Below are 16,678 nucleotides of genomic sequence, written 5' to 3'. Positions count from 1 at the left end.
ATGCGTTTCACTTCGTATTAGCTTTATCATCATTATTATTATTATTATTTTGTAAATTTATTGTACAAAAAGTAACCAACTCTCCGGCAAAGAGTATCCAACTGCAACCTCAATCAATGGAATGTTTTCCCATTGACTGAGTACAATGAAGACATTTTGTTATTTTTTTTCACTTTTTGTTTAAAGTTGGACTAAAAATTTGTTTTAGCTCCATAATTTGGACATCAATAACCCTTGATTTCATTTATTATATTACGATTAATGATATTTTAATCTCTAATTTCAATTCTAATTAATTAAACTGAATCTTTGTAAAAATGATTGCATCAGCGGTTCTCACGTGCCTAGTGAAGGGATAGAGAATCGCTGATATAAACAGACTCTTCTAAAGGATCCCTCTGCGTCCCTGTCAAGATCGACACGTGTGAGAAATTCCTGTCAGAACTCATATTATACAAGACAGGGATAATTTGTTTCTCCATTTTTTTTATTTCTCTTCTTGCCTAATCTGTTGCTGTGAGCGGACGTGCTTTGTACGCGCCTTGTAAATAATTATGCCTTCCCGGTATGGATTAAAAAGAATAAAACGAACTTAGAAATGAAAAGTAGCTTCATATATATATATATATATATATATATATATAATTTTAATAAGATATCCATATTTAAATTTTATCTTACTAATATGTTGTAATTTTCGAGTTATATATCATATTTACATGGAATTACAAATTGACAGACTTACATTAGACAGAATACATCCAAAATTAAACAAATTTACGATTTTTGTTTTAAGACCACGTATTATTTTTCATTCATCATGCATGTTTTGTTTGTGACTAATCTTTTTTTTTTTTTGTTTTTTTTTACAGATAGAGAAACAAACATAATTTCAAAAATATTTTTTTGAGCTTAGAAAAGTATGAGATGTAAAAATTCATGTTGACATTTTTGAAGAATACTCTTTTTGTATAAAGTAGGCGTTACAAAATGGGAAGTTAATTTAATTAAATTGAACTAAAAATAATTTTTATATGAAAAAATAGCAGAAATTTTCTACCTTACAATATAACTGAATTCTCTTTTCTTTCGTTTCTTGCTCCCCAGTGGTTTTGTAAGAATCTTGAATAACATTTTAATTACCTTTGACTTACACCATTTATTATAATCCTGTGAAATATTTCATGGGAGCATTACAAACGATCTAATGAAGATGAAATATATTTTTTTCTTTTCTTGACCCCAAAATTTCAGTTTTTAAATCTGAATTTCTGTTAGTTATTATCCATATCTCTATTCGAACTTCTTTAAAAAAATTTTATTTGATGTTATGTGCTTTTTTATTTCATGCTATGGGCAAACTAACTCCATTCAAATATCTTTTTTCTTTACCAGTTATGGGAATAGGTTGACTTAGAACTATTTAAATTCAATGTTTTGAATGACGCCTGTTACCTTTTATAAGATAAAATAAAAATTAATTTATTAATATACATCGTATTGGAAAATTAATCCGTAGTAGTATTTCCTTATTAATTTTTTAAAAAAAAATTTATGCGCAAAATTTAAATGAGTAGTCTTTGTTAATTTTTAAATGGAAATAAACATTCTGCATGTTTCTGTCTAAAACAAAATAATTTTATTAATTCATGAAATATCGGCATGTTTAAATTGTTATTTTATGCAAACTTCAAAATATACTCCTAAGAAATGGCAAAATTCCGTTGAGTTTTCTTTGAAAGAATATTCGTTCTGATCTTTTTTAAATATCTTCCATAATGTATTAATTTCTTTTAATTCAGATTTTTGCTAGAAATTGCATTTATCTTTTGTATGCCACGTTCAGAAATTTATAAATAATATATAGATAAGAATTTCATTTCCGCATATCTTTACTCATTTAAATAGAATCGTGATATTTAAAAAAAAAATTCTTAATATCGTCTGATTATCTCGAATCGTCTAAATTGCAAACTCGGTATACAGACTTTCATTATAAAATTTTTACTTTTAATTATTCTGCAATCTCATTGACTTCCGAAATCTGTTCTAAAATATCTACATTTATACAGTTGTAGATTTCATGCTAATCGAAGTTATTACAAACAGAGAACAATGTAAGTAATTGAAGCTAAAGAATATTTGTCATATCATTCGTGGTATAGTGAAATTTAAAATTCATCTTTACAGCTTGGAAAGCCGATTACTAAAGTATCATACATCTATAATTTTGAAGGCATGACCATTTCCAAAGCAACGGATAAAACATGTAAGTAACTTTTGGTAGTACTCAGAAATTTCTACCTAAACTATTAAAAGTATTTTTTTTTCATAAATTTGAGTATAAGTTTTTATATGTTATTATTTGAAAATATAAAACTATTTTTTGAAAATATGATCAATAATCCGTAAATTATGAAGCTTCAACGATACTTTTGTCTCAAATACAATTATTGAAAAAGCAATTGATTTTTATCGTAACTACTTCCAATTTGCAACAAGATCAAACTAATGACATAAATTGCTGCTGTTTTGTTTCTGTAAAATAATAATGTTTCTTGGAATATTATTACAGAAGTTCGAAGAATATCAACATTTAGGTTGATTACTCGGTTCAATCAAAATCTATTTTCACTATTAGAATTGCCAATCAGAAAATCTATTTTATTTAAAAGTAAAACACAAAAATTATCAGAATGGCATTAAATTGGTTATTTCCAATTAAATTAAAAGGCAGTTATTAGTATATACAAAGAATAAAGAATTACATTTAAGGCTCATTTATATCAAGCTAAGGATAAGCTTAAAATGTGATGATGAAGGTAAAACCTTTTATATGTACTCGAACTTCAGCAACCTGCAACTGTGGAATCGAGTCTTAGCCTTGAATAATGGCATAGTGTATTAATACATGATGGATACAAAACAATGTTCAAAATTTCACTAATGTACTTGCTTCAGACTAAACCTCCTACTACTAGAGAATCAAGTTACAGGACTTGTTAGATTATGGCATAAAATATGCCATATAATATGCCTGAAATATATATATATATATATATAAAACGTTACAAAGTAATTGCATATTAATGACATCATATTTATTGGATTTTTACATATAATGAAGATGAATAAGAATACATAGTAAAAATAAGCACAATAAATATCATAAAAAGATGTTTGTAATATAATATGAAAGAAACTAATGCAAATAGGCATAGACAATGATTTCTCAAAAATTTCTTTTACATATGTAATTTGCATTATTATAATTTCTCCTGCGCAGGAATTATTATAATTTCTCCTAGCAGGAATTTTTATTATTTCGTACATATTGATTAAAATAAGTTGAAATGCTCAATAAGATTATTAAAAAATTACAGTAAAAAGCACTCTAATACCTTTTACAAATACCTAAAGCAAAAAAATAGGGCAAATTGATGTTTACAATTTATGAAAAATTCTGAAATTGAATTCTAACTATTTATTTCAACTTCGGTTTTAATCTTTGCATTTTCAGAACAAAGTTTTGGAAATAAATACATAAGAATGAATTCAGAAAATCTAAATGAAGTGATAGATTAAAACGAATTGAATTTTACCAGGTTTAATATAAAAATTAAAAAAAAAAAACTGCACGAACAAAAACATGTATAATATATGATACAATGAAGGAGCAATTATGAAAAATAAAATGAAACGAATATTTGTGTATAAAATAAAAATACTTCATTATTAAGTAATTGTAGGATCTTTGAAATTTAAAAATATTTCACATTTTTCATAAAAACTTTATGTGGGTCATATTCAGTGTAATATCAAAATTTAAATGCTGCAAATAAATATGATCTGCATAAAAATGGATAGAACTTTGAGATAAAGGATTCAATCTAAACGAGAACAATTTCTATTTAAGATATATTTTAAATTTTCTAGATTAATTTTCATTCATCAACAACAGAGTTTTACAATTTGTATTAATGATGAATATTTAATTTTAGCCATAGAATTGCTTCTTCTTGGAGCCAGGATATTCCAAGATAATTATCCAGAAAGATTGAAGGAAATTTATGTTATTAATGGTAAGTTTATTTAGTTAGAAAAGTAGAAGAAAATTTTCAAAGAGTATAAAACCAATTATATTCTAATAAATTAAAATCTGTTACATTAAAAAAAACTCTCCAGTTTCATATTATTTGAATGAATTTATATTCATAATATTATCATAAAATATAATCAGCGCTTTAAATGAGATCGTATTTGAATAGTAATAAATGATGTAAGATAGCTTTTAAATAAACTTAGCACTTTTTAATATATTTAAAAAATAATAAAATATTAGGTTATTATATTAAGTTATTTAATACCTTACACGGTTTAAATATTTTGCAAATTTATATTTCAATCAAAATTTTAATTTTGTGTTTAATAGTATTGCGGTTATGTACACTTAAGAAAATATGTACTGTTTATATAATTGTTATGGATAAAATTTTAAATTTTCTTTCTAAATTGAATATCATGGAATTCCAACACAGATTTATTGTTGCTATTGATTATTTGTATTTGTTATGAAAAATGAAATGAAATCCTTAATATTTACGCACTTCTATATAACTTGTATTGTTCCTTATTGGCATAGCTGAAATTTTGCAATAGATTTTTTAATTATTCCCTGTCTTGGAAGTTCATCATTAATTGTTACCTGTCATTCCTTAAACTCATGCATTCATAGAAAAGATAAATTATTTCAATGTTTTCATAACTCAATCATCATTAATAAAAAAATAAATTAAAATATTTAATTAGATTAATTATAATAAATAATAATTAATCTATTTTGTATACTAATTCAAATTTATTTATTAAGAATAGTGTTTATTAAATAATTTTAATGCTCCGCTCTATTCATCTTAAAAATAAAATATGTCTTTCATCCTTGAATGTTAATAACATCAAACTACTTATATATCAAAACTCCAGCAGTTTTTGAATTTTTAATTCAATTTTAAGCACCAGAAAACGTGTATCATAGGATTTATTATATACAAGTTAATTCTTTTAAACGTTGCCTTATAATTTTGTGTTTTGAAATTTGTAGCTCCAAATTTGTATAATGCATTTTTTTTAAATGTTCTTTTTTAGCTGCAGCGTATTTCTCAATAATGTTCTCCGTTGTGAAGACTCTAGCACCGCAACTCTTCAATAAGGTTTATATTCTTGCTGCAGGTAAAGGATAACGCAATTGCACATATTTTTCTCATTTGTAATACCAATTTTTAAAACACATTTTTAATTTGGCTTATAAACATATTTTGAAGAAAGTTAAATTTATCTCTAAACTAGAAAGGGGAAATTTATGATAAGCCTCGCAGTTTTGAACTGGTGTTGGAAGTCAAGTACCACATCTGAAGATGACCTGACCAGAACGGGCAGAAATCAAGCAAAATATATTTACAAAACCAAATTTTATGGGCAATAAAAATGAAATATCCGAGTACAAATTATTTCTGAAACCAATTTCTTAAACACTGAGCAACAAAAATTTCACTATATAAAATATCCATATAAATATAACTTTATAAATAAGCTATATAGTGATTGATGACGAAACACTTTTAATCACCGGAATGAATTTGAAAAAGAATTTAATAAAACTGAAGCATTAAGAAATATATAAAACATTTGTTGTTAGGCTTAAAGAAATCTTTAGAAACCATTGATATTAGATGATTCAAAATCCATAATTCTTAAAATTCAATCTCCAAATTCAAAAATATTTATTAAAACAAAATTTCATCAAAATAAATAAATAATTTTCTATATCAAAAAAATCTTTCCCTGATATAATATTTGACTAAAAACGATCAACTACACAATAAAAGGGAAAAAATCAATTAATATTTTTTAAAATTATTTAGCATTTAAAATTTCTCACAGTTTGTAATTACCCTATAATATTTAATTTTACTTGGCCACATATTCATATTTTCATTTTTCGGTTTTATTATAGGAAATTAAGAAATGAAATTACCATTAAAAATATGGTGATCAGTATCATTAATGCTTACAAAAGTACAAAATGGCGCTGAAAGATCTAGCTACTATCCTGAAATTTGTTATCGAAGTAATCATCGTTTTATCAGATATAAAAAATACTGTTTTGAAAATTGGATGAAAACCCGAAACATTTTTATACCGATGCGGATTGCAAATACCGAATCGTTGTTACCTGCTTGCGTTCGTGTGTTACTAATTTAATTTCTCAGTTAATTTATCAGAGCAACATTTATAAATTAAAAAAAAGATCTCCTGGCTTGCATATTTACAGGGTTCCAATTCTTCTTGAAGTCTTGCATTCAGATTAAAATATCTTACAACATGTGGTGAAAATAAAATATATAATATTGAACTGCAAGAGTTTAAAGAAAATCAGTATAAAAATTGAAGAAAATATATATTTGCTATATGTAACAGTTTTTAATAAGAACGAAAAAATATTTATTATTTTTTTAAATAAACTTATTTATTATTGAAAGGTGAAAATATTTTCATGAAACTAATTATTCTATAGACAGCTACAGTAGGAAACAACTAATATTCAACGATATATTTCCAGAAAAATGGAGAGAAGAACTCATTGAAGTTATTGATGCTGATGCGCTTCCAGCTTTTCTTGGGGGTAATAAAACAGATTCGGATGGAAACCCTCTTTGCAAAACTTTCGTAAGTAGTAAATGTGGGATAAAATTTTTCTTAGAAACTCCCTTATAAATTATGACAGACAAAATAATAACTTATTTTGAATATCAGTTCATTTCAATTTAACTCTTCAAATTTGTCTCTAATATCTCTCTAGGTAGCATTTTCTCCTTCGGGATAGTGTTGTTGTGTGATTCCATTAAGAATTCATGAAATATTTGTGATAATTTTTGGGTGCAACTTTATTTTTTGCATTGGATAATAAAATGTGTGATTTAATTTCAGTTTATTATTTGGAAAATAAAATTACTTAATGCAGGAATGAGGCTGGGGCGCTACAATGAAGGAATTAAATTATAATTTTTTTTTTATCTTTCAACAGGCTGAAATTTAAAATTTGAATAACAATGTCTAAATCTCAAATATTATTGTCACTAAATTTTTATTTCCAATGATGCATCAGATCAAAATAGGCATTTTAAAAATAATAAAATAAATAGAACACATTTTAATGTTTATTTCTTCACATAGTTCTTGATGTTAGTACATTAAGTTTGTTCCTTATTTTGACATTGCTTGTTATTGGTACACTAAACTATATTCTGATGATGTAATTTATGATAATTTTGAAACACTTTATTCGAATCATATTATTGGCAAATCATTTTATTTCACGTTTTCCATTCTGTAGAATAAGACAATTTAGAAAATTTACAGACTTCCATATTTTATCAAACTTCTGGGGAAATCTTGAATTGAAGATGAAACTAATGCATCAAATTGAAGATATAATTATCTAGAATCGAGCATACAATGCGAAGATTGTAGATTGTAACTTTAACAGCTCAAGATGCGATCCCATTTTTTGTTTGTTTTCACAATTGAGCTAATTATGGGATACTTTCTTTGAACTTTTGTTGAAATTCATGATCAAGCAACTTAACAGTAACCGTCAATATATGGCTGAAAGAATAAGATGATAAAAATCGACGAGAAACGCGACGAATCAGAGGAATCTTTATGTATAATCTTTATTTTATTATAATATACACAGTATTTATGGATATTATATAAATAAATTCGGCAAAAATTATAAAACTTTATACTATAGCGAAAGACCAAGGATTATATAAATAAATTTACTAGACAATCATATGCACCCTTTATAATAAATTTTAGATTAAAATGCTTCAATGAAATACAATATATTTCGCTAACATTTTAATTTTAATAGTATTTTATTTCTACATAAAATTTGAATTGAAATGCTAAAATAGCTTTATAATTCTGCTGGAAAAAAGGGACATGGATTTAAAAAATTTAAATGTTCATTAATAATTAAGAATTAAATGCTTATTTTAATTAAAATTTTTAAAAAAAAATTACTGAAAAATATCAAATCTAGAAAATATCAAAAGAGAAAATATCAAATAAATAAATATCCCCAGATAACAATTCTAAGCATTTTCTTCGGCGAAAAAATGCTATAACTGTAGGATTTATGTATCCTTGAAATTTTAAATTATGTGTAAAAAGTTATTCATTTATCCACCTATTCCTAGAAATATGAGAAAAATGTTTTTTTTGTTGTTAAAAGACTTTCCTCTTTAATAAAAATCATGTACAGCCTAGCCACAATTAAATACTAATTATTTATTTTCAGAAGAAAGATAATACGTTGGGAAGTTTGTTCCTCTTAGTAAATTCCTTTAAGTTTAATAAAAAGTTAATAAATTATACACTACCCAATTTTAATTATCAAATTGGACAAATATTTATAAAACAATATTTCACATGAAATATTTATTTTAGATAACCCATGGAACAACAATACCTGAAAGTTATTACCTAAAAAAATCAGAGAAGAATCTTCTCCACTCCCCAGAAGCAAAGAAATTGACTGTAACTCGACTCTCCAAAGAAAACCTCACTTTCGAAGTAGAGGAAGGCAATTCTCTTCTGGAGTGGGAGTTCGAAACCAAGAATAAAGATATCGCTTTCGGGGTGTATTTTAAGGAAAATTCCCACAACGAATCCAAACCTGTCGAATTATTACCAAAACGAAGAATTGATACTTATTATGAGCCTGAAACGGGAATTTTTAAATGTGAACAACCGGGTACATGTAAGTATATTTTTTTATACTTTATAATCTAATGAAAAAAATTATGATCATCAAAGTTAGACTGAAACCAGTTGTTTTCAACCTTTTGGTATGATCCCAAATCAAGAGGTTGAGCAACTTTCAACCGGGTATCTTTTTCCATTTTGTTCCCCTTCTCCTAAATAATTGATATAAAAATAATGGATAACTAGTATCTCCTCCCCTCTTTTCATAGTAAAAATTTATATGGTATTTGTGTTATGAATCTATGCTTCTTGTGTTTCTAGATACCTACCAATAAGAAAATGCTTCAATTCTTGCTAAAATATAAACGGTATTTAGCAGTTAAAGGGATCTATCTGTATTGGAGGCCATGTTTCATAATAATCGCCAACAAAAAAAGAAGAAAAAAGTTGAGGAACATTGGCGATATGTCAACTGATGAGTATGTGTAAAAACTATTATCAGTTTTTAAAAACAGCAACAGATTTTTTTGTCGTTTTGTCCTTTTGGCTCATCTGGATTCATGGTCTCTATAAAATTGATAAGTATCAAAATTTTCTATCTCTTGGCATTCTTATTGCCTTTTCTACCGCAATGGCATTTCTTATTACTTAAGAATTGATTTACAAAAGTAAAGTTTAACCGATGGCTGTTAGAAGCTTTCGTACACAAACTTATGTGGGAAAATTCCAGCTCCTTCTGAGTGAGTCGCTACCTAGTCATATACATACCGTACGCAATCAATCAAACTTAGTAGGGAAGAAAGAAATTTTGTTAAGATATTTTGGCGTTGTAAACGGTCGCTGGGCACTGCTGGAACCAACATTTAATTTTTTTTGTCATTGATAAATTTTTAATGATGAATTTCTTTTTTTGGTGTATTTATTTTTTTACTATAATTCTGTTTCCTCTTTTTTTCCCCCCTTTCATATGTATTGTTTTTTTAATATTGCTATCTCTTGAGAGAAGCTCTTCCATTATTCTTTAAGGATTTAATATAATTTTTGTTTTTAATATTTTTAATAAGTTTTTAATAGTTTCCTTTTCTGTAATTATGTTGCGTCTTTTTTTTATTTTGATAAATATAAGTAGTCAATATCATAAATGTAATCGCCTTCTTGTCTCTCTTCATTTTTAATTTTTGAACCATGAGAAATAATGCATAAATTATCAAGAATTTGATGATTTATACATTATGTCTCATTTTGAAATTAAAAATTCTTTCAAAATACTATCTTCAGGTCCCAAAATCTAACTAAATTGAAATATCTCGTAATTTAGGCACTATATAGTAGATTGTCTACTAAGCGAAAGATTCTGAATAGATTCTAACATACCTATGTTCATAGCTTTGCTGAAGAATTATTCTCCTGACCGTATTTAAATAAATAACGTAATCTCAAAGAAAGCTTTGCATGATTTGATTGCACAATATTGAACAGGTATTACTTTCTCATGTTGAAATAGACAGAATAATCATCAACAAAAAATTCTGCCTCTAAATTTGACACATCTCCATGTTTCGGACACTCCTGATCCCGAAAAACACATTTTTGGAATTATGTTTATCTATCTACCTGTGAATACGATAATTCAAAAATAATTTGAACAAAATGGATGAAATTTGGTAAACGGACAAATTCGTCAATAGGTGTTAATTTTTGAACGAAATCCACTCATTGGAAGACTGTTTGTCTAGAAAATTGATAAATAGACAAAAATTGATAAATAGTTTAATATCCAATGTAATGTTTTGCTTCAAATTTTGAATGAAATCCATCAAAGAATCGTTGACGGTATATCCGTACTTCCAGATGCAAGTAAACATAATAACCACAATACTCAAGAATTTGAATAAATGAAATTCGATGCATATTTTTATCATTTACGCTGCAGATTCTTGCAAAATTTTGAAATAAATAAACTAAAAGATTGAACATCTATCATATGTACTTCCGCGCACATACTCTACATTTTCGCATCTCGATAACTCAAAAACATGATCACAAAGGGGAATGAAATGAAGTATCAGATAATGCTTCAAATTTTTAGTCTGTCTTTATAATCTTGTTACTGATTGTCAAATTTTGGATTCAATCATTTGAAAAAAATGGATGCAACAGGTATATTCGATTCTCATTATTATCCTATGAAGTACGAAATGCCATTTGTGAGACTGTTAAAATAAAAATTTGGTATTAGCGGCATTATCCCAAATCCATAATTATATGATGGAAAGAGGCTAACACTTTCATTAAAGAATATGTGAGAAAATTTTTAAAATTTCTATACTCCAGATGGTATAGAAATTCATTCATTTTGTTTATTTATTTTCGAATAAAACAGCTCATTTCATGATATCAGTAAGGTCATATCAAAAGAATCATTTTAGATTTAAGCATCTGAAGGTATTGAAAAGCAAAGAAGCATCAAATAATGAAGCAGTAAATTGCAAAAGCAAGCTTGTTTCAGGTGAGCAAGGCCATATTAAGATCAGAATAACAAAACATTTGTTCCCATTGATTAACCAAGCGCAGCGAGTAAAGCGGAAAGTTAAGAAATATTTTTTATTTTTATTTTTCCCTCTTTGTATTGAAAAAAAAAATAAACGAATATTTATGATCTTCAAAAGAGATGTTACGGCATTGGAGTAATCTGATATTTAATTTTCAAACATTTTCCACTCAAGAATTCCAATAATTGGTTCATAAAAGTCTTTATTAAATATTATTATAAATATAAATAATCTGACATATCAATTACGCTGAGTTTTATTTTTTTAACTTACTTGTAGAATATACGGCATTATTTAGGATGGAATTTAAGTACTGGTATCTCTATTATTTAAAAAAAAATGAATGCATACTTTGGCACACTAATGTTTTGCATGCAGTTTCCGAATTTGCAACATATAGTATACCTTAAAAGGTGAAAATGCACACATTGGAACGATGTTTTTTGAAATTTTAATTAGAATTTCAATTAATTAAAAAGGAAGCTGGATTTTAGATTTTCCCGTAATAAAATATTATTATATAAAAGTGATTTTTATACATTATAAAAAATTTCAAAATTATTTTTTAATGATACTAATTTAACAATTATTTAATGATAACAAATCGACAAAATCTTGAATATATATATATATATATATATATATATTTGCACAATTTGTAAAAATGTAATGTGGGCTTAAAATCGTCTTTAAATTATATGGTAGCAAAGTGATAAAAAAAGAGCCATACCCAAACAAGCGCCTCGTGTCAACTCAAACCTTCCCCGCCTAATTATTAACTATGAACATTCGATTCGATTCGTTTACGCCCTAATCACAAATTTTCGATTTTTTTTTGGGGGGGGGGGGCGCATCAGTTTTATTATGATTTGTGTAAATATTTATTTTATTTAATAATAAATGTTTCCTTCTTATCAAAAATTCCTTTTTGATCAATGAAACCTTTTTTGTTAAATAACGTGTACTATATGTCTAAAAAAATCATTGCGCCAAGGATGAAGTTGATCGCTGTGAATATGCTTTTTTAAAAAGTGAATTGCAATATATAAAGTCGAAAATAAAAAGAAAATTGGGCACTCGTATTTTAGAATACAAGTAAATTTAAAAAAATTTTAACCTCGAAATAGAATTTTAGGAATGCTAAATCTCATTTCCTATAATACGTTTGTTTGTTTTTTTCTGATTGCACTTAATATTTTAATGTGATTGCTCAAAAACTAATGTAGTTTTTTTTTCTGTGATAAATGAAATGAGTAGAAAAAGTTGAATAACTGATATCATTCCTATTAATTATTTTTTTCAGATATTGTTGTATTTGATAATTCTTACAGCTGGTTATTTGAAAAGGAAGTATATTACAAAATCAAAATTGTTCATCCGAATGAGAATAATACTTTGGAAGCTATTGATTTACAAGAATGATTTTTTTTCTTGTATGCTATTATAAAAATCATTTTAAACTTTGTAATGCTTAAATTCATCTTGTAAATAAATTGTATTGATATTCAATGTACTCATTTTAAAAGGAGAAATAAACGTTTTTTGATGTTGGTTGTAAAGCATTATTTTATTTCACAGTAATCCGTTGTCTTTGTTTAACTTGTGATGAAGAAATTTCATTTAAATTATTGCAGGCAGATAATTATAATTCAAGGAAAATAGTAAATTAAATTGATGAATAGTAGATTAAATTGATGATAGCTGATTGATGACATCCGAGTCAGTTTTAATTAACATTAGATGAAAATATAAGAACAATTAAAATGTATAAAAATCAGAAGTATGTAAGAAAAAAAAAGAATTTTTTTTCCTTCTGGTTCGAGGATTTCTATAATAAAGCCTGCATTTCTAAAAGCGAATTTCTCTTAAATATCCATGACTTTTTTCTTGAAGTCAAAATTTTATTAAGAAAAGTGACATCTTCTATAGTCCTAAAATATATGTTCTTATATATATATTTTTTAAATTTTAGACTTAATTATTCTTTCTAGTAGTAGATCAATAATGCAGTTTTTAAGATTATATGTTTTCCTTATCGCTTCTTTTACTGTGATAGAAATATGTAGGAATTCTATTAAAATCTTGCTTAGACTTAATATCGTTGTTTTCCCTTTTAAGCAGAATCGTGCAGATTTCCAATAACTGGAAATAGAAAAGAGTGGAAGAAAAAAGTGAATTGTGTCACCCATCTTATCTAAGACTTCTTCAGCACGTGTTTAGAAATTAATTAATTGCAGAATTCATTGATAATTGGGTTAGTTATCCAGTTTTACAGGACAGCAAAAGATGAACATAATATTAAATCTTATAAATTAACTAGCCTGCATCACCTATAATTCACATATAATTCTAAGTCGTACAATTTTTATATTCAATGCATGAAAGATTTACACTTCAATTTCCTATTTAGTCACTACTCTGAAGAAACCGGATAAAGAACAATTATAATTTGACGGTAAACTTGTAACGAATTGTGTTCACTTTCATGGCTGTTTATAATTGTCCATAAGAGCAACAAGGAGTTTCTAGGTTCATATTAGCGTTTTGAAGAGATTAACTTTTAACTTAAAGATTAAGAATTCTAGGAAAAAGTTATCTAAATGAATTTTGATCTCGGATGCTAATTAGATCTGTCTTCTTAATGTACTTACTAATCAGAATCTCTTTTTAGTAAAAAAGGCTGTCTTCTTCTAACGTTAAAAAATCAAAATTGGAATAAATCAAAACAATTCAATGATCAAATAGGAATTTGCAGATAGTTCTCACTAAAACAGTTTTTTGGAGAAAATTTTTGGAATATATTGATTGGTATTTAAGATCAAACTTTTTTTCTAGTTTTGATTTCTTATAGTAGTTGGATATTCTTTATTGTACAAGAGAAAATGGTCGTGTTTGGGTTACAGGAGGAATAATAAGGTCTACCATAAATTTCGAATTCATTTATTAAGTAGTAACAATTACTTAACCGGAGTAATAATAATTCTTGTAATAATGGTTGTTACTGTGTCCTTTCTTTTACTTTTAACCCTTGCGGTAAAGGTTTAAAGAATAATACCCTCTAAAATTCTTGGTACTTGCTATTTTGATGTATGATATATAATATGAAACGAGATTTTCTGTTGATGTATGATAATATCTACATCGGTAATCCATTCAAAGTATGGGTTCGACTGCACAATCAATTTTGTGCGGGATTTCGTCTTTTCATTCCAATAAATAAATATTTTAATGCCCTAAAAATCCATACAGTCTTTTGGTTCAGTTTTGTTCTAATGGGTATTCAATAAATACTTCTAGTATTAGGGGTAGCGCGTCTTCCCCGTGATCTGGGCGTCCCGGGTTCGAGTCCCGGTTTGGGCATGATTTTTCTTCCTGTTCTAGCTGTGAGATGTGTGAATGTGCCATTCTGTAAAAAGGGGTTGTGCAAGCGAATGAGTGATGCGTGAGTAGTGAAGTCGTACTCTTGGCCCAAGTTGGCTCTACGATAAAAACAAGAGGCGCTTATCCTTAGGCTTAAATTGACTGTCTTTGAACAGCGGGTTCGTCCGTGGCAAGTGCCATAAGGAACAACAACAACTTCTTGTGATTTGAAAAATGAGCTTTTTTAAAACTTGAAGGGCGATGAAACTTAACGTTAACATAATTAAATATGGTTTTTGGAACTGAGTTGGACAGTTTCATTAACAGCTGGACAGATCATTAAAGCTTAGGTCACAAAAATGGAATTTATAAAATGATTTCTATAATCGAAGGATTATAGTAAAAATAAGTTCCCAAATGATCTTAAAAATGAAATTCCAGTAGTTACAAAATTTAAGTAACGCGTAACTAATGGAATAAGATACGATGTAAGTATTGGAAGCAGTATCGTGCATTTTGAAAATACTTTTAGCAGTGATTTATTTATTTATTGTGAAAATATCTTTATTCTGGTGCAGTTTTATTATCTGCATTTAAATCTTCTATAAACATAATTATTAAATAAATTTGAAAAAAAAAACGTGATACAGACCGAGATATTTAAAAAAATGTCGATATCGGTATTAATTTTTTCTAAAAGTATGAGAGAAATTAAATAAAAAATTAAAAGGAGTTTCAATAATTTCGAACAACAGCATTTAAAGAGAATTACAGCATGCACCTATTAGTAGAAAAGAAGAAACAAATTTAACACAAATTCAAAAAACTGCAAAAAGGAAAAATAAAAATGTAGGGAAAATATAACTTCAACGCTGGTAAAACCGCGCCAGTGAAAAATGTATTAGTAAAATAAACGAAATATTTTATAAAAAATATTGTTATAAAATGATTAAATTAATTTTTTAAGAACTGATTAGAATTAGAATTAATTTATCCAAAAAGGAAATTTAAGTCACCCAAAGACTATTTTTTAATTTTAAGACGACATGCAATTAATTTTTATTCAATGATTTTTTCACAAATTTTAGGAGGAAAAAAATAAGGAAAATATTTAAAGGGTCTTAGAAATGTCTGAATGGCACAAAACATATTTCTAACGGCTAAGGGTCGCTGACAAGATGTGTGGAATTTCATAAGGCTCAAACATACAAAGAAATATTACAAGCAAACAAATGATCTTCAAAATCTTGCACCCTGTCGACTAGGCGGGTCGTCGTGGGGAAGACAAAGACAAAGCAAACAAACGGATTTTTCAGTTATATATAGAGAGAAATATTACATCGCCTCATGGCAAATTAGATCTTCTTAATTAGATTTTCTTTAAAATTACCAAAAAAATGACAATTGCGACGGAATACAGTCTTGAGATTGATTGGTTACTATTAAAATTAAACTAAATGTCTTATTTTATATTAATTAGAAACTTACACTTCTTCAAATGTATAAAAAAATAAGATAAATGCTGCTTTATGAATAAATAAAAGAATTTGTCTAAAGAATAAAAGAAATTCTTAACATAAAATAAGACAGGAACTCATTGTGATAGTTTTAGTCTCAATTTCTGAATAGAAAATCATTAAGTATATCAGAAATGCTTTCCTGATAAAATACAATTAAAATTTTTACTTTCCATAATTCTTTTTTTCTAGGAAATTTATACAATTAAAGCATACAAAATAGCTGCTGTTACTAATCTCTCACATTTAAAGCTTTGTGTTCATATCCATGTCAGTATATTTAGGGTATTTATAATTTTAGGAATATGTGTGAATCCAAGTGAAAATGAGTGAGTTCTAAATCTGTCCGTTTCTGATTTCTTGATATGGTGGAAGAGAAATTTTATGAAATTACTAAAATGTTCATGAATATTTATATCTACACCTATATTTATAACTAAATACACCTAAGAATAACTTTTACATATGCCCAATTGC

At 26.7% G+C, this 16,678-nt stretch overlaps 1 protein-coding gene across 2 annotated transcripts in view; it reads left to right on the top strand.

The window, feature by feature from the left end:
* Positions 1-12,844, top strand: part of LOC129959702 (retinal-binding protein-like) — a 30,201-nt gene extending 17,357 nt beyond the window's left edge. Inside the window, exons 8-13 of one of the 2 annotated variants that reach the window (XM_056072593.1) lie at positions 2,191-2,269; positions 4,002-4,082; positions 5,146-5,229; positions 6,620-6,726; positions 8,515-8,827; positions 12,628-12,844. In XM_056072593.1, coding sequence (XP_055928568.1) covers positions 2,191-2,269; positions 4,002-4,082; positions 5,146-5,229; positions 6,620-6,726; positions 8,515-8,827; positions 12,628-12,746 — 783 coding nt within the window. In that variant the 3' untranslated portion in view covers positions 12,747-12,844. Of the gene's footprint in view, positions 1-2,190; positions 2,270-4,001; positions 4,083-5,145; positions 5,230-6,619; positions 6,727-8,514; positions 8,828-9,093; positions 9,744-12,627 lie in introns of those variants that run through there. The other variant, XM_056072598.1, reaches the window with a different exon arrangement.
* Positions 12,845-16,678: the final 3,834 nt, after the last annotated feature.

This window comes from Argiope bruennichi, chromosome 2, assembly GCF_947563725.1.
Source record: "Argiope bruennichi chromosome 2, qqArgBrue1.1, whole genome shotgun sequence".
Taxonomy (NCBI): domain Eukaryota; kingdom Metazoa; phylum Arthropoda; class Arachnida; order Araneae; family Araneidae; genus Argiope; species Argiope bruennichi.
Note: the sequence above shows the minus strand (reverse complement) of the source record. Positions and strands in the feature narration are given on the sequence as shown.